The sequence below is a fragment of the Chanos chanos genome, chromosome 9, assembly GCF_902362185.1.
Source record: "Chanos chanos chromosome 9, fChaCha1.1, whole genome shotgun sequence".
In the NCBI taxonomy this organism is placed as follows: domain Eukaryota; kingdom Metazoa; phylum Chordata; class Actinopteri; order Gonorynchiformes; family Chanidae; genus Chanos; species Chanos chanos.
Window position 1 is genome coordinate 43,392,137 of NC_044503.1, and position 25,000 is coordinate 43,417,136.

Here is a 25,000-nt window from a genome sequence, read left to right on the forward strand (position 1 = left end):
CACCACCCTTAACCTCTCTCTCTGTCTCCACCTTAACATGATAAAGATCCCCAACACCACCCTTAACCCCTCTCTCTCTCCACCTTAACATGGTAAAGACCCCCAACACCACCCTTAACCTCTCTCTCTCTCCACCTTAACATGATAAAGATCCCCAACACCACCCTTAACCTCTCTCTCTCTCTCCACCTTTACATGATAAAGATCCCCAACACCACCCTTAACGCCTCTCTCTCTCTTCGCCTTAACATGGTAAAGATCCCCAACACCACCCTTAACCTCTCTCTCTCTCCACCTTAACATGGTAAAGACCCCTCAACACCACCCTTAACCTCTCTCTCTCCACCTTAACATGGTAAAGATCCCCAACACCACAAATAACCTCTCTCTCTCTCTCCACCTTAACATGGTAAAGACCCCTCAACACCACAATTAACCTCTCTCTCTCTCTCCACCTTAACATGGTAAAGACCCCTCAACACCACCCTTAACCTCTCTCTCTCTCTCCACCTTAACATGATAAAGACCCCCAACATCACCCTTAACCCCTCTCTCTCTCTCTCCACCTTAACATGATAAAGATCCCCAACACCACCCTTAACCTCTCTCTCTCTCTCCACCTTAACATGGTAAAGATCCCCAACACCACCCTTAACCTCTCTCTCTGCCTTAACATGGTAAAGATGTGTTGTCTGAGTCAGGGAACTCTGGACTATGGTTTAATGCAGAAGTCATATAATCTAACATTGTGTTAGGGGGTTGATTCTGTATCTATCATTGTCTACAGTGTTAGGGTTAGGGTTAGGGTTAGGGGTCAGATACTCTCACTGGTATCTGACTGTCAGTAACACTGTAATAGAGTATGGGGCTATTTTATGTGTCTATGAATGTCAGTAATAATGTGCTTATTAGTGTCATTAGTAATGATTAAAAACAACATTATAATCACTCACAGCCAGTTAGACTAAAGCCTATTCAACATTTATGTTTAAACAAGTCAAAGAAGACAGGTTCATGTGTGATGTTCCTCAGGGTTTTATTCTTAAACCTCTGGCTTTTTCCAGTGACATTTTACACTGAATCTACACAGTCGAAACCAGTTCTATAAAACCATTCACCTGGAAACACTGTGTACCAACAAAGTCACAGTGAGATCATAGAAAGCCCTCGAACACTAAACAAAAATGCCCGGAGAACCATTTTCAGGGTGAAGAGAGATCAGTTTGTAGCAGATTCATGATTTAATCCTAAATGAGAAGACACACAAAGGATCATTTCAGACACTGAACCTAACTTCAGCGTCACGGGGCTTACAGTAATCATATCGGAGGAGGGAGTCAGTTGAATTGGAACTAAACTGCTATGAAATTTGACTCTAGACCGAAATGAGCTCTACAAGCCCGGTTACGCTGAAGTTAGGTTTTATCAATAACAGATCGCTTTCGGGCGTTTTTCCCCCTAACTCTTCCTTCTCCTATGCTGCGAGAGCAGCAAAGAAAGGTGGGGGGTGTAGCTCTAATCTGTAATACTAAATTGACCTAATTTTGCCTCCTTTCAGTTGCTCTTCGTGAAACAATATCTTTTCTCATAGCAGTGCTCTATCGTCCCCCGGGGCCCTATGTTTAAACTGGATTACATTCAGTTACACTGTTTGACCAGTTGGGGCAGTCGACTGCACTTAAAATGAGTAATTAATAGTAGTAGTGGTAGAGAAGCAAGTTTCTTTTTCTTTTTCTGTGGTTGAGTCTATACCTCGTCCTTACGGAAAAATAAAGATGAAATGAACTTTTTCTACACCGGTGTCCATATGAAGTTGATGTTAGGTGTAACATTTACAGTCCTGTGCAGTGCTGTGTAAATGTCCCTCTGCAGTGTCTGACAGAATTTGTACATTCTGGGCAAGGCTCTCCTCCACTTTCCTCCTCTCTCTCCCAGTACAGTGAGTGTAATGGAACCAGCGACTCACCCAGTACAGTGATGTTAATGGGACCAGTGACTCACCCAGTGCAGGGATGTTAACGGGACTAGTGACTCACCCAGTGCAGTGATCATAATGGGACCAGTGACTCACCCAGTACAGTGATGTTAATGGGACCAGTGGCTCACCCAGTACAGAGATGTTAATGGACCAGTGACTCACCCAGTACAGTGATGTTAATGGGACCAGTGATTCACCCAGTATAGTGATGTTCATGGACCAGTGATGTTAATGGGACCAGTGACTCACCCAGTGCAGTGATGTTAATGGGACCAGATGTGCTGTATCTCTGGGTTCTGGTGTTATGGGCCCAGCAGGTGTAGCTGCCACTCTGACTGGTCTGAATGTTGTCCAGTTTGAGTTCTGAACCCTCTCTGTCCAGCAAAACTCCATCCAGCGCCCACTGAAACTGGGTATTGGGTCTGGACTCAGCTGAGCCGGTGAGTGTGAGGTCAGAACCTGAACTGTAGACTGGGTTCTGAGGGGGTCACAGCCACTGCTGGTTTTGCATACTGTGTGTGTGTGTGTGTGTGTGTGTGTATCAGTTTGAGTAAAGAGTCACTCAGTAAAGACAGTGTTAACACTGGTTGACAGTGGTGGAGACTCACAACCACAGACTGTGTGACTTTCATATAGAGCAGAGTCACATTCAGTAAACCAGTCAAACATGAGGAAACTGATCAGTGACAGTGACTGATCCATATGAGTGTGAGTGTGGAGGAGAACAGAGTCATTCACTCACAGTTAATGCTGAGGGTTATCGACTGACTCGTCTGTTTACTGACAGGGTTAAACACTTCACATGTGTGAGGTCCCCTGTCAGATCCGTTCACTGGAAATGGTGAGAGTTCGGTTTCCGTCACTGAGCTGGACACACCCACCGGCCGTGACCTCAGAGCTGTCAGTCAGCCAGCGGAATGAGGGGGAGGAGCCAGAGGCGGAGCATGTGAGAGTGACAGAGCTGTTGAACTCCACCAGGTCTGTGTCATTGACTGATACAGTTACACTAGAGACTCGCTCTGGGAATTTAAAACATAAAATAACACAAAACAGACGCTTAATCTTATTTTATGTTATTTTATGTTTTCAAAATGTTATAAAATAAAACACTTTATGAGCAGACTGAACTGTAATCAACTGACCCTTGTATACAAAGTTGACCAGGAACAATCACAGTAACTACAGTTAATTATCTCTGTGCAGTGAAGGAGATCATTCAACACTCGTAACTTTGGCCATGTACCTCTAGTAATGTGGACTATACAGAGTCCAAAAAATGATTCATGAACAAGTAACGTGTCTCATAGTTGATTTCCTATGTGATGTGTGTTTTATGTATTGTATTGTTCTGATATTCTGTCATCTCATTTGTGTGATTATTACATGTACTAATGTGCTGTACCCCTATATTAAGATGAAATCTTAAAGATTAAATCTCTGTGATCGTGCACACACACACACACACACACACACACACACACACACTGTGAACAGTGAGCAGTGAATTTGACCTCTGCATTTTCCCCATCCATACACACCAGTAGTGAGCACATACAACCATTAGGCACAGGAGCAGTGGGCAGCACACCTGAACCCAGGGAGCAGTTGGGGGTTAAGTGTCTTGGATGTTTTCCGGCTGGTCCTGAGAATCAAACCAGCATCCTTTCGCTCATAAGCCCACTTCCCTAACCCTTAGGTCCCAAATGTGTGTTTGTGTGATGATAAAACCTCAAGGCAGTTCACAGCAATTACACAAAAAGATTCTGTAGATAATCTGACACTGCCAGGCACTATAACTGTGTGTCAACAACATAAAAATATAAATCTGTCACAAACAACCAGTACTTAATAACCCCAATTATTTAATCATTTCAAGATATTTTCCAGCACTTGAGATTATGCAAAAACTGCATCTCTGAGTGTTTCCTGGGACACTGACAGTGTATTAATGCAGTTTCATTGTGCTGTTTAAGTCAAAGCCCTGATGTTTTTAACACAACAGTTCACAAAGGAAGATCTGACAACATACAGTCGCTATGAACATCTCTGATCAAACCTGATCCATCAGTAATACATCAGTCACTATGAACATCTCTGATCCATCAGTAAAACATCAGTCACTATGAACATCTCTGATCAAACCTTATTCATCAGTAATACATCAGTCACTATGATCATCTCTGATCAAACCTGATCCATCAGTAATACATCAGTCACTATCAACATCTCTGATCAAACCTGATCCATCAGTAATACATCAGTCACTATGATCATCTCTGATCAAACCTGAGTGATCTACAAGAGACAAGAACCTCTGTTCTGTAATTCCATTGTAAAACCAGCTGTGACTCTACGGTGGTCCAACAACTTTTATACAGGCTAAAAGTGCTGGACTAAACAAGATGCTGTGCTGAAAATCAGAAAATAACTCACCAAACACATCCAGTGCAGTCTGGTCTTGTTTTAATACTCCATCAGTAGTTACTCCAACCAGCTGGTAAGTTCCAGAATCATCCAGAGTTAAATCTCTGAGTTCCAGAGTTCCAGTGTAAATGTTCACACTGACTCTGTCTCTGTAGGCAGGTCCTGTAGTGTTCCCAGTGGGGTTTGATGTGACAACGTTATTAGTGACATCATTAAAAGTCCAGGTCACTGTCAGGAATGGTGTTGATGATGGAGTGATGGTGGTGGTGAACAGAACTTTGTCTCCCACTGCTCCATTCACAGGTCCAGGAGACAACAGCCCATCCTGACCCTGACACAGTCCTGAGGAGAACACACACAGTGGAGACAAGGAGTTATAAATAATCACCCCCTCACATTTTACATCAGATTAAATAAAAACGTCATCCTTCTTCATTAATGATCTCATCATTACCTTTACCTTGTACTGGTTTTTTAGATGGACTTCCCCTCAAAAACAAGGTTTTCAACTTATAATACATTTTATCATTGATGTATAACAATAAAAATACACTCAAACCCACAATAATTTTACTGGGCAGTTAGTGTTGGTGGCTTCACTGACACTTCATTTATGCTTAGGAAAAAAAATGTAAAAAAAGATGTAAAAAAAGAAAAACTGATTTAGGTACACGAGGGCAACAGTTAAAAAGGTGTGTCAAAATAAATATAAAATAGATAAGATAAATATCTGCTTGTTTGTCTAATATTTATCTTCGAGAAGAAAAGATTAGAAAATCAGAACAGTTATCTTTCTCTGTGCTGCACCACATTATCCAATGTAAACTAATGATGCACTTACTGTCCAACAGTAATCAAGAAACAAAAAAAGCCCTGAATGTCTATGAGGTTTAACACAGAGATTCTTCCATTAAGAGACCAGTAAAGGGACTGAATTAAAGAGGTGAACAACACACACACACACACACACACACACACACACAAAAGTTCACAACACAAAACACACACTGCACATTTTACACACAGACACTAGGATACACTAGTCAAACATCTTTCTAAACTAGATCAGGGACATTAGGACTCAGTGTCATGTATCACATTATGTTCTATTAAAACAATTCTAACAGAAATGAAAAGAAATATTGTATGAACTGGTCTATGGCCTCATATGATGGTTTATTGTCATAAATGATGAGATGTTTTTACCTGTTAGCAGGACTATGATCAGGGAGGACACTGCAGTGGGCTCCATTTGGTCTGTTCTCCTCTGTCTGCTCTCTGTGAGGTTTTGACCAAACTCATCAACTCTCACAGACTCAGTATAAACCACAGGGTAAAACTCTCTCAATAACAGTCATTCACTTCCTCATTCTCTCACATCAGACCTTTGTACTGTGGAGAATATTCCACAATACAGTAACAATAAGAGAATATTGGAAACACCTCATTAAACACACACACACACACACACACACACACACACACACACACACACACACACATATATATATATGATTACATGAGTAAATCAATGTTTGGCTAGCTAACTGACCAGCTGATGAACTTGCCCCATTTAACAGAGCTACTGTCACGGATACAATCTCTTACTGACAGTGACGGCAATCACTATCTACACCAAATTCGCAAATTCGTTTCTTTGGCTACGATTCCCAGCTTTTGTCTACAACTGAGACTCTTATTTAATTAAAGTGCATGGGCTTTATAAACGAGTACATTCATTTCCTGAATAAAGGTTGCGTAGTTTTATAGTTTTATACGTTGCGTCCTCACCGATTACGATGCCTTAACAATGAAAGCGATAATGGAATTATGGTATCTTGTTATCTTATGCATCATTTAAAAACTAAGCTTTATTTCAATTAATCGTGACATGACTATCAGTGATAAAACAACACATAGCATACGCACGTGTTTAAAATGACTGAACAATGAAAACATTAAGGGATTTATGCCGTAGTGAATTTCATCCTCTGCATTTAACCCATCCTGTAGTGAAAATTCTGAGAAATGAATGATAACAAAATTGACAAAAACACTGTTATCAAACTCACTCAAAACAAAATCACTCCCATGGCCGCTCTCATGTTCTCTCTCTCTCTCTCTCTCTGTCACACACACACACACACACACTCACACACACATACACACACACACACACACACACACACTCCATGTCATATGTCTGTGGAGTTATGGTTGGTTGTAAACAGTGTGACCCACAGGAGGAAGTGACACAGACAGTGATGATTCCCAGAAGTAACATAAACAAAGATTTATATGTTAATGTTGTCTGTAATCTGAGTAAGAATTTAAGTGCTGATAAAAACACTGTAGATCTTGTTCTGTTCTTGTTTGTTTATTAATGTTTGTAATGTGTAGTATTTATTTCTGTTGTCTGTTATGTGTAGTATTTATTTCTGTTGTCTGTAATGTGTAGTGTTTATCCCTGTTGTCTGTAATGTTTAGTGTGTATCCCTGTTGTCTGTAATGTGTAGTGTTTATTCCTGTTGTCTGTAATGTGTAGTGTTTATTTCTGTTGTCTGTAATGTGTAGTGTTTATTCCTGTTGTCTGTAATGTGTAGTGTTTATCCCTGTTGTCTGTAATGTGTAGTGTTTATTCCTGTTGTCTGTAATGTGTAGTGTTTATCCCTGTTGTCTGTAATGTTTAGTGTGTATCCCTGTTGTCTGTAATGTGTAGTGTTTATTCCTGTTGTCTGTAATGTGTAGTGTTTATCTCTGTTGTCTGTAATGTGTAGTGTTTATTCCTGTTGTGTGTAATGTGTAGTGTTTATCCCTGTTGTCTGTAATGTGTAGTGTTTATTTCTGTTGTCTGTAATGTGTGGTGTTTATCCCTGTTGTCTGTAATGTGTAGTGTTTATTTCTGTTGTCTGTAATGTGTAGTGTTTATCCCTGTTGTCTGTAATGTGTAGTGTTTATTTCTGTTGTCTGTAATGTGTAGTGTTTATCCCTGTTGTCTGTAATGTGTAGTGTTTATTCCTGTTGTCTGTAATGTCTTTAGTGTTTATTCCTGTTGTCTGTAATGTGTAGTGTTTATTTCTGTTGTCTGTAATGTGTAGTGTTTATTCCTGTTGTCTGTAATTTGTAGTGTTTATCCCTGTTGTCTGTAATGTGTAGTGTTTATCCCTGTTGTCTGTAATGTGTAGTGTTTATCCCTGTTGTCTGTAATGTGTAGTGTTTATTCCTGTTGTCTGTAATATGTTGTATTTATTGCTGTTAAAGGACTAAAGAGAAAATCACTAAACAAATGTTTCAAACGGTTCAATATAAAAATGTCACTGTTAAAATACCCAATCTAAAATGGAGTGTATAAATTAGGAGTTTGTCAACTGAGGAACTGAGAAAACATTATTAATGCTGTCAACAGTCACTATGGATAATATCAGTGATATGAATATCTGTCTTTATGAGGTGTGGAGTTGGTCGTTTTCTGTCTCCTGGGTTATTTTATCACAGTGTGTTTTTTTTTATATTCAGATGACACCAGAATAAGATAAATCACTAAGTGTAAGTGACATTCCCTCTATAAAGAGCAGCTCTCTCTCCTCACATCTGTGTTTTAGAGACTGGGTTATTGTATTAATATTAATATTTGGGTTTGTAGGGAACACATTCTATAACAGAGACTGCGTTCGTATCCTGATCATCCAGAGAGATTTGATTACTGGTGGCAGGTCATGTGTAGAGAGAGTCTGACTGGACACTGTTACTGGGAGACTGAGTGGAGAGGAGATAATTATGTTTTTATATCAGTGACATATAAAGGAATCAGGAGGAATTATAGAAATGTGTTCCATACAAACCCAAACATTAATATTCAGTCCCTGTTATAGAATGTGTTCTCTACAAACCCAAACATTAATATTCAGTCCCTGTTATAGAATGTGTTCTCTACAAACCCAAACATTAATATTCAGTCTCTGTTACAGAATGTGTTCCCTACAAACCCAAACATTAATATTCAGTCTCTGTTATAGAATGTGTTCCCTACAAACCCAAACATTAATATTCAGTCTCTGTTTCAGAATGTGTTCCCTACAAACTCAAACATTAATATTCAGTCTCTGTTTTAGCATGTGTTCCTTACAAAACCCAAACAATAATATTCAGTCTCTGTTATAGAATGTGTTCCTTACAAAACCAAACATTAATATTCAGTCTCTGTTTTAGAATGTGTTCCCTACAAACCCAAACATTAATATTCAGTCTCTGTTATAGAATGTGTTCCTTACAAAACCAAACATTATTATTCAGTCTCTGTTTTAGAATGTGTTCCCTACAAACCCAAACATTAATTTTCAGTCTCTGTTTCAGAATGTGTTCCCTACAAACCCAAACATTAATTTTCAGTCTCTGTTTCAGAATGTGTTCCCTACAAACCCAAACATTAATATTCAGTCTCTGTTTCAGAATGTGTTCTCTACAAACCCAAACATTAATGTTCAGTCTCTGTTTCAGAATGTGTTCCCTACAAACCCAAACATTAATATTCAGTCTCTGATCTAGAATGTGTTCCCTACAAACCCAAACATTAATATTCAGTCTCTGTTTCAGAATGTGTTCCCTACAAACCCAAACATTAATATTCAGTCTCTGTTTTAGAATGTGTTCTCTACAAACCCAAACATTAATATTCAGTCTCTGTTATAGAATGTGTTCTCTACAAACCCAAACATTAATGTTCAGTCTCTGTTTTAGAATGTGTTCCCTACAAACCCAAACATTAATATTCAGTCTCTGTTTCAGAATGTGTTCCCTACAAACTCAAACATTAATATTCAGTTTCTGTTTTAGCATGTGTTCCTTACAAAACCAAACATTAATATTCAGTCTCTGTTATAGAATGTGTTCCCTACAAACCCAAATATTAATATTCAGTGGAGAAGAAGACAAACAGCAGTGACTGTGTGAAACAGGTCAGTCCTGTGTTATGCAGTAAACAAGTTTAATGAAATGTATTTCAATGACTGAATTTTAAAAAATCTTATTTCTGTCACAAACTTACAGTGATCTATGTCTGACACAGGTGATCAGAGAGTAAAGAGACATTGTTTGTTAGAGGAAAAACCTAAACAATAGCTGTCTTATCTAGCATTAGTTGCGTCTGAAAGTCTGTGTGTTTGTTGATGTGTGTATATATGTGTGTGTTTTGATGTGTGTATATGTGAGTGTGTATACATGTGTGTGTGTGCTAATTTAGAGCAGTTTTCTGTTGTTCTCCTGTTCCTGTATGCTGGTGTGTATTTAAGTAGCTGATCTTCGTTGCGTATGGAGATTCCTCATGTGTGGGGACTTTGTCTTGTGTGATGTGCTGAACACTGGAGGGTGATGAAGTTATCTGCTGATCAGAGAACAGTGCAGAGGGTTACCAGGGGTACTGACCATGTTCTCCATCATCTGTCTCTAACAGCACATTCACTCACTGTAAACACTGTTATCAACACTATGTAATGTCAGTTACCTTAACATTCACTCACTGTTAACGCTGTTACCAACACTGTGAATATCAGTTACCTTAATATTCACTCACTGTAAACACTATTATCAACACCGTGAAGGTAAATTACCTTAACCAGATTTCAGATTTAAACCAGTTCACACAGAACTTTACATTTAAATGTAAGGCTTTTGATTGGTTTGTAACCGAGATAAATCCTTACAGTGTTCATGTAGACTGGACTGGTGGAGTCTTTAATCTGCTGGACAGAGAGAGAGAGAGGGAAGAGTGAAAAACAGGGGTGAAAAATATCAGGATCTGGTATCTGTTCTTCATGATCCTTCACTGTGAACTATTCCACTGTAAATCTACAGTCATTTATTAAAAGCAGTGTTCTCACCTATTTAACACAGACTTGGCATCTTTCTTACAAACATTAACTGGCTATACAGTCACCAGTCATTTACAGTGACCCTCTCAGTACTTTTTACTGTTTTACTGTTTGCTATAGGGGTTAGTTTCTGTACATTAAATTGAACAGAATTCATTTCCACCACAGATGAACCTTCTTCCATCTCTGGCCCAGTCTAACAGACGGGTAAAAATGAGAAGACTTTTAAGTCAGTCAAACACAGGAAGAGATTCACTCACTCTCTCAGTTTAACACAGTCAAACACAGGAAGAGATTAACTCACTGTCTCAGTTTTACATAGTCAAACACAGTAAGAGATTCACTCACTCTCTCAGTCTAACACAGTCAAACACAAGAAGAGATTCACTCACTGTCTCAGTTGAACGCAGTCAAACACAGGAAGAGATTCACTCACTCTTTCAGTTTAACACAGTCAAACACAGGAAAAGATTCACTCACTCTCTCAGTTTAACACAGTCAAACACAGGAAGACATTCACTCGCTCTCTCAGTTTAACACAGTCAAACACAGGAAGAGATTCATTCACTCTCTCAGTTTAACACAGTCAAACACAGGAAGAGATTCACTCACTCTCTCAGTTTAACACAGTCAAACACAGGAAGAGATTCACTCACTCTCTCAGTTTAACACAGTCAAACACAGGAAGAGATTCACTCACTGTCTCAGTTTAACATAGGGAAACACAGGAAGACATTCACTCGCTCTCTCAGCTTAACACAGTCAAACACAGGAAGAGATTCACTCACTGTCTCAGTTTAACACAGTCAAACACAGGAAGAGATTCACTCACTGTCTCAGTTGAACACAGTCAAACACAGGAAGAGATTCACACACTGTCTCAGTTTCAGACAGTCAAGCACAGCAAGAGATTCACTCACTCTCTCAGTTTAACACAGTCAAACACAGGAAGAGATTCACTCACTGTCTCAGATTAACACAGTCAAACACAGGAAGAGATTCACTCACTCTCTCAATTTAACACAGTCAAACACAGGAAGAGATTCACACACTGTCTCAGTTTAACACAGTCAGACATAGGAAGAGATTCACTCACTCTCTCAGTTTAACACAGTCAAACACAGGAAGAGATTCACTCACTGTCTCAGATTAACACAGTCAAACACAGGAAGAGATTCACTCACTCTCTCAGTTTAAGACAGTCAAGCACAGCAAGAGATTCACTCACTCTCTCAGTTTAACACAGACAAACACAGGAAGAGATTCACACACTGTCTCAGTTTAAGACAGTCAAACACAGCAAGAGATTCACTCACTCTCTCAATTTAACACAGTCAAACACAGGAAGAGATTCACACACTGTCTCAGATTAACACAGTCAAACACAGGAAGAGATTTAGTCACTGTCTCAGTTTAACACAGTCAGACACAGGAAGAGATTCACTCACTCTCTCAGTTTAACACAGTCAAACACAGGAAGAGATTCATTCACTCTCTCAGTTTAACACAGTCAAACACAGGAAGAGATTCACTCACTGTCTCAGTTTAACACAGTCAAACACAGGAAGAGATTCACTCACTGTCTCAGTTTAACACAGTCAAACACAGGAAGTGATTCACTCACTGTCTCAGATTAACACAGTCAAACACAGGAAGAGATTCACACACTGTCTCAGTTTAACACAGTCAGACACAGGAAGAGATTCACTCACTCTCTCAGTTTAACACAGTCAAACACAGGAAGAGATTCATTCACTCTCTCAGTTTAACACAGTCAAACACAGGAAGAGATTCACTCACTCTCTCAGTTTAACACAGTCAAACACAGGAAGAGATTCACTCACTGTCTCAGTTTAACACAGTCAAACACAGGAAGAGATTCACTCACTCTCTCAGTTTAACACAGTCAAACACAGGATGAGATTCATTCACTCTCTCAGTTTAACACAGTCAAACACAGGAAGAGATTCACTCACTCTCTCAGTTTAACACAGACAAGTTCTACATAAGTCTTTAAACACAGACTGGTTTTCTCACAGTGGTGAGTATTTTATGGTTTATCACCCAATGGGATGTGACCTCAGGTCCCAGTGTTAACTCTCAGGAGAATTACTGTATGAAAACTAAAATAACAAATCAGATATAAATATCATATCAATAACTAACATAGAGAAACTCACCTTTCACTCTGAGATTCCTCCTAAACAAGAAACACACACACACACACACACACACACACACACACACAGACAGTCATTAGTCTTTTATAAACATACACACAGTTGTTTATTTTATGTTCTGATCAGATCTTTGTGATGTCACAACAGACAAAAACTGTCCCCTTATTCACACAGTCAGAGTTGTCTATCTGTCTGTCTGTCTGTCTGTCTCTGTTTGTCATTCTGTCTCTGTGTGAACTCTGTCTGTCTCTCAGTTTGTCTCTGAGTGATCTCTGTCTGTCAGTTTGTCTCTGTGTGAACTCTGTCTGTCTCTCAGTTTGTCTCTGCGTGATCTCTGTCTGTCAGTTTGTCTCTGTGTGAACTCTGTCTGTCTGTCTGTCAGTTTGTCTCTGTGTGAACACTGTCTGTCTGTCAGTTTGTCTCTGTGTCAAATCTCCAGGGAAACTGAATGTATTTACCGTTTTTCAAAATAAAACATCAAAACCAGCAACTCCTCCTATTCCAACTATCACCCCAATAATGATTCCAGCAATGGCTCCTCCAGAGAGACCCCCTCCTCCTCCACTCAGAGACCCCCCATCTACACACATACACACACACACACACACACACACACGCACACACATTAAAAACACACACACGCACAAACACGCCACACATTACATACAGAAACACACACACACCTGTCAGTCACGTCAAATCATGTCATATCAGTTCAGACAGATATCACACATTCATATAACAGCGAAAATATGGAGTATGTGACAGTGTATTTACGGAGCTGTGTGTTTATAAACTCATGGTGAAACTTTACTTTTAATTGTTAAATGATGGTGAACTGTTGTGTTGAGTGAGGTGACACTGTTCCAGGCTGTACAGGTGTAATTCCCACTGTGTGTGGAGTCAATCTTCTCTATGGAATATGAGGCTGTAGTTTCTCCTGTTTCTCTTCCATTCAACATCCAGATGAAGGAGGCAGGAGGTGTGGATTCAGCAGAGCACGTCAGAGTCACCTTTGACCCCACCTCCACCTCATTCTGTCCACTGATGGAAACGTTCTCTGGTCCATCTGAAACACAGAGGCATCATGGGATGGAGTTAATCTGTTATTCTATTCATTTCCACTGTCTCTGCAACTCTATTCATTTCTATAGTGTCTGTGTTAGTGAATTCTCATCAGTAAAGTCAATGTGTGCGTGATACTCACAGTGGACAGTCATTGTGTAGGTTGCAGTGTCAGAGCTGACAGAGGTACTGACTCTACAATGGTATTCTCCACTGTCTGATCTCCTCACTGGACTGATGGACACTGATCTGTTATCAGCAGAGAAGATGATGTTGTTGCTAGGAGACAGAGGTTGATCATCCTTCATCCATTCTGTGGTGATGATGGAGCCAGTTCCCGCACAGGTTAAAACAGCAGAACTTTGATCTTCTATTAGGGATTCTGTTGGACCAGTGAGGGAAACTCCAGATATTCTCTCTGGAATGAAAGAAGATAAAATCAGATGTTTAGATCAGACTGTCTCAGTACCCCATCCTGAGAGGACTTTTGTCCTGTCAGTTCAGACAGGTTCAGACCACAGGCAGGTTCCTCCTGATGGAGTGGAGAATCCAGACAGACCAGAGGTTATTCCATTAGACCAGAGGTTCCACTCAGTAGTGATTTGCTGCTTTTGGATTTCATCCAGTACAGTGATGGTAACAAACCAGTGATTCTCCGAGTACAGTGATGGTAACGGACCTGTGTCCCTCCCAACCAATCAATCAGGAGCTATCCTACTAATATATCACTCTTGTCGACAATAACTATGTTGAAACTCACACTTATGTACCACGGGTCCTGTGCACGCATAACTAATAACTTAAATAATATGGTGATTTAAGTTGGTCTAACTCTAGCAATGATGTACTAGTGCTACTGATGGCTGATCCCAGCTCTCAAACCCCTTCAGAGGAGCAGCTTGACCAAAAGAGAACGAATGGGCCATGAAACAAGTCTACAAGAAAGAGGAATCTGACTCTCTGCTACTATAAAAAGCTCCAACAACTTTTATACAGGCTAAACAGAGCTGGACTCAACAAGGCGATCTGCTGAAAATCAGAAAATAACTCACCAAACACATCCAGTGTAGTCTGGTCTTGTTGTATCACTCCATCTGTAGTTACTGTAACTAGCTGGTATGATCCAGAATCATCCAGAGTTAAATCTCTGAGTTGCAGAGTTCCAGTGTAAATGTTCACACTGACTCTGTCTCTGTAGGCAGGTCCTGTAGTGTTACCAGAGGAGTCATATCTGATGATGTTATTAACACCATTAAAAGTCCAGGACAATGCCAGGAGTGGTGTTGATGATGGAGTGATGGTGGAGGTGAACAGAACATTTTCTCCCGCTGTTCCATACACAGGTCCAGGAGGAAAGAGCCCACCCTGACCCTGACACAGTCCTGAGGAGAACACACAGTGGAAACAGGGAGTTATAAATAATCACCCCCTCACATTTCACACCAGATTAAATAAAAACATCATCCTTTTCACAGATGATCTCATAAAAACCTTTACCTTGCGTTGGTGTCTTAGATAGGCTTCCAATCAAACACTGTTATTTAAACTTTTAATATATTTTTTTCTATTGATACATAAGACATACACACTCAAACCCAGTGTTTTGGCATTGACAGTGAAAAAAGTAATAAAGAAAAAGTCAATTATACATAAAATAGGTAAAAAGAGGTGTAAATAAGAACATCCCCCATGAATAAATATCTACCCTCACATTTCACCTCAAATTAAACGAAAAAGTCAACATTGCTCTTTTCTTTTTCACAGATGATAATAATTACAATAATAATAATAATATAATAATAATCATAATTACCTTTAACTTGTGTTGGTCTCTTAGATGGACTTCCAATCAAACACAACATCCTTAACTTTTAATAGATTTATCACTGATACATACAATAACATGTATACAGTAAAATACTATTCGAAGTACAATACAATACAAAGGTTTTGTATTTGTTTCATCATTGATGTATAACAATAAAAATACACTCAAACCCACAATCATTTAGCTGGGCAGTTAGTGTTGTTGGCTTCATTGACACTTCATTTACATATAAAACTTTTTAAGAAAAATTAAAAAAAAAAATTGAGCTGACCATGTGATCACATGAGGGCAACAGTTAAAAATGGGGTGTCAGTAAAGGCTCATTGATAAATATCTGCTTGTATGTCTAATGTTTATCTTAGCAAAGAGAAGATTACAAAATCAGAACAGTTATCTTTCTCTGTGCTGCACCACATTATCTAATGTAAACTAATGATGTACTTACTGTCCATCAATAATCAAGCAGCAAAACAAAGCCCTGAATGTCTATGAGGTTTAACACAGAGATTCCTGCATCAAGAGACCAGTAAAGGGACTGCATTAGAGAAGTGAACAACACACACACACACACACACACACACACACACACAAAAGGACACAACACAAAACACACACTGCACATTTTACACGCTGCAACAGACACTAGGATACACTAGTCAAACATCTCTCTAAACTAGAACAGGGACACTAGGATCCAGTGTCATATATCACATTATATTCCATTAGAACAATTCTAACACAGAAGAGAAATGCTCTATGAACTGGTCTATGGCCTCATATGATGGTTTATTGTCATAAAGGATGAGATGTTTTTACCTGTTAGCAGGACTATGATCAGGGAGGACACTGCAGTGGGCTCCATTTGGTCTGTTCTCCTCTGTCTGCTCTCTGTGAGGTTTTGACCAAACTCATCAACTCTCACAGACTCAGTGTTGAACCACAGGGTAAAACTCTGTCAATAACAGTCATTCACTTCCTCATTCTCTCACATCAGACCTTTGTACTGTGGTGAAGTTTAATACTCCACAGCCCTGTAAGAATAATCAGAGACTACTGGAGAGAATTAAAACCTTACATTGAAACACATATATGACTACATGAGTAAATCAATGTTTTAATGTAACTGTTTAATATGTATGGTTGCTTACTGAAGAGAAATATACTGACATTAACAAACTAAAAATTTCTGTCAATTATATTAACCTGTCACTTTAATGCTTATGAAACACAGACGGTTTAAATTTAGTTTAATTTATATTCATGTAGTTTTAGCAGAATTTTCTCAACAGACAGGTTGCACAGTGGAGCAGTGGGTAGCACTGTCGCCTCACAACAAGAAGGGTCTGGTTCTGATTCCCGGCTGGACGGCCGTTCTGTGTGGAGTTTGTAAGTTCTCTACATGTCTGCGTGGGTTTCCTCCCACAGTCCAAAGACATGCAGGTTAGGCGAATTGGAGACACTAAATTGCCCCTAGGTGTGAATGTGTGTGTGAGTGTGTTTGTCTGTGTGTGTGAATGCGTATGTGTGTGTGTGAATGTGTGGGTGAAGGTGTTTGTCTGTGTGTCTGCCCTGTGATGGACTGGTGACCTGTCCAGGGTGTCTCCCCTCTCTTTCGCCCAATGAGCACTGGGATAGGCTACAGCACCCTCCGCAACCCTAATTAGGATACGCAGCTTAATAACTGAATGAATGAATGAATGGCTCAAAAACTTGTTTCGTGTGTTAACCAGGTCCATGAGACCACATCTTTATCACATTGTCACAGCTCCTGACAGTTCTCAGAGTGTCCACTAGAGGGCTGCAGTGGACAGTTTGATCCATTCAGCGGACACACTCTGATTGTGTTACTGTTTTCATCTGTGTCTTTTCGTTGTTCTCTGTGTTTAAGCTCCTCTTATGCTGTAGACTGTGCTCAGGGTTGAACTGGTTTCTTAGACCACAAATTAGTTTTTGAATTCCTTCTAAATTTGTCTCTTTAGTTCTGTGGTTTTTGTTGTCTTGTCTGTTTATTTGTTGGTTTCTCCTGTCATAGGATGTTTGTCGGTTTGTTTGTTTTGTCTTCACGATTTGAGCTCTTTGTATTTATTGTTAGAGATATTTCTACACACGTGATCATCTAAACCACCACCATCACACTCAGTACATTCAGGTTATAATTCCTGAGTTTGGATGACAAACATCTGTGATGAAAATAAAGGCCCTCCACAGAGTCTAAAACACAATCTTTGTGTTATTATAATATCATTTCATGTCTAACGACAACAGAAATGTAAATTTAAACATGTTGCAATTTTAAATGTCCTGTGTTAGTCGTGTAGAGACAGTTCAGAGTCTCACTGTTTCTCTTTATTCATGGGTTCTCTAATCTCACTGTCTCTCTTTTTTTCAGTCAGTGAATACAGAATCAGGCCGTTCCGAAGTCCGTTAATCCATGCAGAGCTAGTTTTTTGACTATAATGTAAGTTCCGATGAATGTAGCCTTTAGTTTGACGCTCTACCGTCTCCCTTCGTCCATGTGCACATCCAATAATTTATCCACTGGACCACTCAGTATAGTTTAACTGTTTACTTCAACACAAAACATATGTTATACAGAACGTTGTTCATTGCAAAGTTATCGAAACCAGTGGACAAGATTCGAAAGAGCATAATTTTTTTTTTTTTTTTTTTAAGCCCGCCACCACCCCTCCAACATGGGAGTCACATCGTACTTTTCTCTCTCTTTTTTTTTTTTTTTTCTCTTGTTTCTTCTTATAAATTTTATTGTGTACAGAGGAGACAGGTGGACAGGCAAACGAACAAACATGCAGACAGACAGGTGACATACTGTAGAATGACAGACAGACTGGTGAACAGGTAGACAAGGAGACAGACAGAAGGACAAAATCAATGAAAGGTAATAAGGGAGTGAGGGAAAAAGAAGAAAAGTAAAAAAAAACAAAAAACAAACAAACAAACAAACAAAAAAAAACAAAACAAAAAAAAAACAAAAAACAACTATACGTGGGACAAGACAAAGGACTGAAGCTGTGATGGGGGAAGCAACGCCAATAATTGTAATATGGAAACAGTTATAATAATAGTAACAACATTGATGACCATAATACTAATAAGGATAATAACAATACTGACAATAATACCATCATAATACTAGTACTACAGTTACTACTACTGCTAATAACAATAATAGTGATAGTTTCTTTGAAGTATGCGTGTGGGGGGGGGGGGGGGGGGGGGGGGTTTAGCTAGCAGGCAAATTCAGTGAATCTATGAAAGGGGCCCAGATTTTTTGAAAGTATAAGTTTTTGTGTTGGAATGAAATTCTTTCCATGGATATGTGGTCTATGAGAAGGTTTAACCATTGTGTGATATTTATTGTGTTTCTTGTTTTCCAGTTTAAGAGGATAGTTTTCTTAGCAATTGCTAGGGCGATGAGTATGGGTTGGGGGTTTTGGATTGGTGGGCTGATCACAGAGGTATCCCCGAGCAGACAGAGGGATGGAGAGAGTGGGATGTTACAGCTCATAAAAAGTGATATTCTGTCAGTAACTTGTTTCCAAAAGTTGTAAGTTGGTGGGCACAACCAGGTAGAGTGGAAATAATTGTCTGGGGTGTTCATTGTGCAATGTGAGCATATGTCTGAATCTAGGAATCCCATCTTATACATCTTGTGCTGGGTGATACGTGTTCTGTGGATTACTTTATATTGTATTAGTTGAAGATTAGTATTGTTTGTCATTGTGAAAGTGTTTCTACAGATTAGAGTCCAGAAGTCTGCATTGGTAGAGAGTGATAGGTCTTTTTGCCAGTCTTGGATGGGGAGGGATATTGTTTGGTCAGAGGATGATATTAGTTTGTATAATTTGGAGATGGTTTTCTTAGTATTATTTATTTTTTCCATTACTTCCACTAGTGGGGGTGGATGTAGGTTGTTGTTAGTTTTATTAATTTTGGATTTTAGAATGGATTTTAATTGTAAGTACTGAAAGTATTGCTCTTCCCCTATGTTATACTTTTGCACCAGGTCCTGGAAGGTGATGAAGGTGTTATTCTGAAAGATGTGTTGAAGCTGTGTGATACCTCTTTGTTTCCAAGTGGTGGAGTGGAGTGGTGATTTGTTGAGTGTAAAGTCCGGGTTGTGCCATATTGGGGTGTATTTACATGGTGACACTGTGAATTTAAAGATTTTATTAATTTTCCACCAAGCTGTCAGGGTTGTTGAGATTACGGTATTTTTGAAGCAATCGTGGTGTTTTATGGAAGTGCTAAGGAATGGCAAGTGGGAGATTGAAATTTCTTTGCATTCTGACTGTTCTATTTCAATCCATGGGTTATTCTGTTGGTTGGGATGAATCCACTTTGAGATATACTGTAGTTGATTAGCCAGGTAATAATAGTAGAAGTTTGGTGCTTCCAGTCCTCCTAGAGATTTGTGCTTCTGTAAAGTTGCTAGTTTAATCCGGGGTGGTTTATTTTTCCAGTAGAATTTAGTTGTCATGGAGTTGAGTGAATTAAACCAGTTAGTAGTGGGTTGAGTTGGAGTCATTTTGAAGAGGTAGTTCACTTTAGGTAGTATGGTCATTTTTATAGTTGCTATTCTGCCATTTAGAGAGAGTGGTAAATTTGTCCAGCGGTTTAAGTCATTTTCTATTGATTTTAATAGTGGAGTGAAATTAAGGCGAAACAACTCTGACAGCTTGGCGGAGATATTTATGCCTAGATATTTAACATTACTTGAGGAGGTGAGGGGCGTGTTTTTCGCTGTAGCGTATGAGTCAACACCGCAGATGGGTAAAATTGTTGATTTTGTCCAGTTTACAGTGTAGTCTGATATTTCAGAAAATAAATTGATAAGCTTCATGGCTTCTTGCAAGGAATTTGATGGGTCTTGGAGGCAAAGCAGTATGTCGTCTGCGTAAAGGCTGAGTTTGTGGTGTGTGTTGGGGGTTTGAATTCCTTTGATGTTGTTGTTTTGGCGTACTGCAGCAGCTAGAGGTTCAATGAACAAGGCGAAAAGTGATGGTGAGAGTGAACATCCTTGCCTGGTCCCTCTGTGTAGCATGAAACTCTGTGATGTTAGTCCGTTAGTAGAAACTGTGGCCATCGGTGAGTTATACAGTGTTTTTATCCATTGAATAAACGATTCCCCGAATCCAAACTTCTGAAGTGTTTTGAATAGAAATGTCCGGTTTACTTTATCAAATGCCTTTTCCGCATCTAAAGAAACAAGTATTGTTTTTGTTTTACTTTTTTGGGATATATTGATTAAATTGAATAGTCTGCGCATGTTATTTGATGAATCTCTTCCTTTGATAAATCCAGTTTGGTCTGAGTGGATTAGTGATGGGGTTACTCTTTCAATTCTGATGGCTAGCGCTTTACTGATAATTTTGAGATCGGTATTGATGAGTGATAGGGGGCGGTAGCTAGAACATAGGGTTGGGTCTTTGTCAGGCTTCAGTAGTACTGAGAGGAGTGCTGTGTTCATATGTGGCGGGATTTTTGAGTTTTGTTTAATATCAACAGTCATTCTAAAGAAAAGTGGGGAGATTGTGTGCCAGAAGTGCTTAAAGAACTCCGCAGGGAAACCATCAGGTCCTGGTGCTTTATTATTTGGTATCTGGTTGAGGGCGTTATAGAATTCTTCCAATGATAATGGTGCATCTAGTTCATTTGCTGTTTCCTTGTTAAGCTGAGGAAGGTCAGTACTATTGAGGAAGGAGTGGATGTCTGTCAATTTTGGTTCATGATCTGAAGTGTATAATTTAATGTAAAATTCCCGAATTGTATTATTTATATCTGTAGGTGTTTGCAAGGTTTCCCCTGCTGAGTTCTTTATGACCGGGATAATGGATTTGTCTTTGGCTCGTTTTAATTGGTTTGCCAGATATTTACCAGATTTGTTGCTGTATTCAAAATTGTCATGTCTTAGTCTTTGCAGTATGAATTGGTTTTTCTTATTTATAATAGTGTTCAATTGAAAATTGGTTGTTGTTAATTCATTCAGAAGTTGTTCCGTGGGATTATTAGCATACTTGACATTTAATTCTCTGAGTTTTTGTTCCATTTTCTTTTCAATCTCATTTTCCTTTTTCTTCTTGTGTGATGAGTATGATATGATTTTTCCTCTCAGTACTACTTTAGCAGTTTCCCACAGTAATGAGGGTGAGATATCCGGGGAATCGTTTATTTCCATGAAGGATGTCCATTCTTCTCTGAAGAAAGTGTTAAAATCAGGATCTTTAAGCAGCGAGATATTGAAACGCCATCTGGGTGAGGGTTGTTTAAATTGTTTAGTGTTTAGATTGAAGGATACAGGGGCATGATCGCTAATTATGATGGGGTGGGTGTGAAAGTCTGAAATATCAGATATAATTGAATTACTGGTAAGAAAAAAGTCTATGTGAGAGAATGACTGGTGAACCGGTGAGAAGTATGTGTATTCTCTGGTTGAAGGGTTTTTTAATCGCCAACTATCACCAAGGCCAAAATCTTTCATATACTGCTTTAGTGTTTCGGTGGAGTGCCAATTTCTAGAATTACCTGATATGCTAGACCTATCTAGGTTGGTGTTGATGACAGTGTTGAAATCACCTCCAATAATTATTGTTGAATTTGGGGTTTCACTCAGTGAAGAGAAAAATGTATGGAAGAAAGTGGGATCGTCAGTATTGGGGCCGTATATGTTTGCTATGGTGATATTGTTGCTGTTAATGGAAGCGTTGATGATGACATATCGCCCTTCAGGATCAGTGATGGTGGTTTTATGAATTAATGGTATTCTTTTGTTTATTAAAATTGATACGCCTCTTTTCTTTGAGTTATAGGTTGATGAGAATACTTGATTGAAATGTGGGGTTTTTAACTTTTGAGATTCAAAAGTTAAAAACCGAAAGAGCATAATTAATGAGAAAAAAGAGCATAATTAATGAGAAAAAGAGACCGTGAGAGGTCAAAAAACTGTGTGCCTCTACTCTGTCTTGCCTGACTCCCCCCCTCTCGCGAGAGTAACAAGCCACAATTAAAGATACATGTGATTACCACAACGAAGGGATCAGTTGCCTATTCCCCAAATATCACAAATGAAATCTTGTGCATTTGAATCAATCATATGTCTTTTAAGTGCAAAAAATCAAACAATTAACTTATTGGACTACTGTAAATATAAAATGTAAATACATCTGCTTATAAATAATGCCAATATTGTATGCCAATTAATCAAATATTCATATTTTGTCCATAATCTGCATTTAGGCTCCTACACTACCTTCTGTATGTTTTGGAACTTTTGTTATGTTTAGTATGAATAAATTGAGCCTTGACCTGCATCCAGTCTCTCTTGACAAACATGACATTTATGCAAATGAGAACCAATCAGTTCAGTGTGTGATGTGTTTGGTAAGTGACGTCCTCTAGAGAAGCGGGAGTAACATGTAGCATGAAAACATGGGTATGATTAAAACATGTATCGGCAATCATTTGTGTCTGCATCAACCTCTGGTTTTTGTTTACATGTTACGTGAACATAGTCAGGGCCAGAGCAGTAGAAAAAACTCTTTCAACAGCTCTGGTCAGGGCAAACAGACCACTGTAGACCTTCATTTAAGCACTCCAACTTAACTGCTACTGACAGAATAACCAAACAACTTGCTGTCTTCGCAACCACGCCCCCAGAGCAAAAAGCAGTAGGGCAATATTTGCGAGGTGTTTTAATGTGTGAAAGCCTAGACAACAGGGCTGCTGAAATTAGTCGACATAATTGATGACATTAACACTGAGAATGCACTGACATCAATACTTTAAAACGACGCATCATCTTTTTATTTTTATGAATTTACCTTTTTGATCTCTAAAACGCTTCAATTCATTATTACAAATGTTTTTCTTCAGTATCACTACGTAATTGCGGCTAGGGCTGCCACTAGTGACTAATTCTCTATCGATTAATCTGTCGACGTATTGAGGCATTTTCCAAAGACTGCCCTTACGAGGAAAAAAGTCAGAGGTGGACTGACATAACAAATGCCATCACTGTGAACCTGTTCTTAAAATACCTCTGTAGTATGTAAAAACTATGTCCTAGTAATACAGTTAAGAGGACAGTAATCACAAAAGTAATAGCTGCCATGCTGTTGCCATACTAGTGCTTTACCCCTCCAGAAGCATTTATATTGAAATTTTAAGAAAAACAAATATACTGTGATATATACCGTTACCGCCCATGCTTCAAATTATACTGTGATATAAATTTTAGGCCATACTGCCCAGCCCTAGTCTAATGTGACTATAACATTTGCAAAAGTGTGACAGTGTCACCATCAGTCATGCAGATGTTTCCAAATGACACAACACACACGTCACACAGTATCACAGGAAGGTTACATCTACAGGTTGTCACACAGGTGGAAAGAGAACTGACGCAGTCTTCATTATTAATATATAATGAGTCAGTAACCCCATCATAACACAGAGAAATGAGAACTGACGCAGTCTTCATTATTAATATTTAATCAGTCAGTAACCCCATCATACCACAGAAAAATGAGAACTGACGCAATCTTCATTATTAATATTTAATCAGTCAGTAACCCCATCATACCACAGAAAAATGAGAAATGTTACGTGTAAACTGACTTAACTAAAGCTTTAATGACCATAACTTTACACACAGTGATCTAACACTAATCTGTATTCTGCCTCAGAGTAATGCAGTAATGCAGTATAACAGTTTAGAGAGTAGGAAAATATTGTTTATGAAATCATGTGTAAATATTAATGTTTCATTCCCCTGTGACTTTGACCTGTGCCTGATACTGGGTCATAAAACCAAACAGAGCCAGAACTGGGTCAGAGTTTTTATGACTCAACCTGTGTGTTGATTTCAGTCAGTGACTTGATTTGGTTAAAACACTGAAACTCCAAATTACAAATGAGGCCAAATAATGTTCTCCCTCATATCTGAAATTAAAGTAAACTTTATTCACATTTTTAATGTTACTATTATTAAACTTGTACAAACTGTGATGTGTTGAAAACTGGAACATAAGACTGTCATTGATGTTTGATCAGTTACAGACACGTGAATCTGGATAAAACAGTAAAGTTTAACATCAGACTGAAGAGCAGAGAAAAACCCGGTTTCCTGTTACACTTCACATGAATGTTTCTCATTTTAAAGTCTCCTGTTTTAGTTCCAGTTCAAAGGTCTTGTTCATTTTCAGTGTTGTGTTTTCCATGGAGACACACTATCACACCACAATACTCATTACAGATCTAAGTTAGTTACATCAAGCTGAACATTATTCGTTTGTAATTTTTTTCTTTTAGAGCATTAGCACAATGAAGCCAGTTTAATAAATGTCTCCTGAGCTGAGTGAATATTCTCTGAGTCGGTTAACCCCTCTACCTGAGTGACCGGAGTCTGTCAGGGACTTCTGAAACATCTCTTATGGCATAAAAGCAAAGCAAGAATAATTTGTTCCATGTTAAGTAATGTATATAATGCATGTCTACTTTTTCAGGGATAGAGAAATTCTCTAATTGGTTGGACTAATTAAACAAATCATGTTTGATCACAGTGTTTATGGTCATAAGCGTCACATTCTCTCTGTGTTCAGGTGACAAACTCCTCTCCACACCCAGGATAATGAGATGAACC

At 38.9% G+C, this 25,000-nt stretch overlaps 2 protein-coding genes across 2 annotated transcripts in view; both read right to left on the bottom strand.

Annotated features, from left to right (window-relative positions):
• The window catches only part of LOC115821841 (carcinoembryonic antigen-related cell adhesion molecule 6-like), a 12,562-nt gene extending 6,908 nt beyond the window's left edge, over positions 1–5,654 (bottom strand). The window contains 5 exon segments of the mRNA XM_030785627.1: positions 2,228–2,449; positions 2,748–2,812; positions 2,814–2,997; positions 4,412–4,744; positions 5,609–5,654. Of these exon segments, the coding sequence (XP_030641487.1) occupies positions 2,228–2,449; positions 2,748–2,812; positions 2,814–2,997; positions 4,412–4,744; positions 5,609–5,654 (850 nt within the window).
• A 7,592-nt stretch (positions 5,655–13,246) lies between these two features.
• Positions 13,247–25,000, bottom strand: part of LOC115821842 (carcinoembryonic antigen-related cell adhesion molecule 5-like) — a 17,040-nt gene continuing 5,286 nt past the window's right edge. Inside the window, exons 3-5 of the mRNA XM_030785629.1 lie at positions 14,567–14,896; positions 13,657–13,932; positions 13,247–13,518 (exon numbers count right to left, since the gene is read on the bottom strand). Coding sequence (XP_030641489.1) covers positions 13,247–13,518; positions 13,657–13,932; positions 14,567–14,896 — 878 coding nt within the window. The remainder of the gene's footprint in view (positions 13,519–13,656; positions 13,933–14,566; positions 14,897–25,000) is intronic.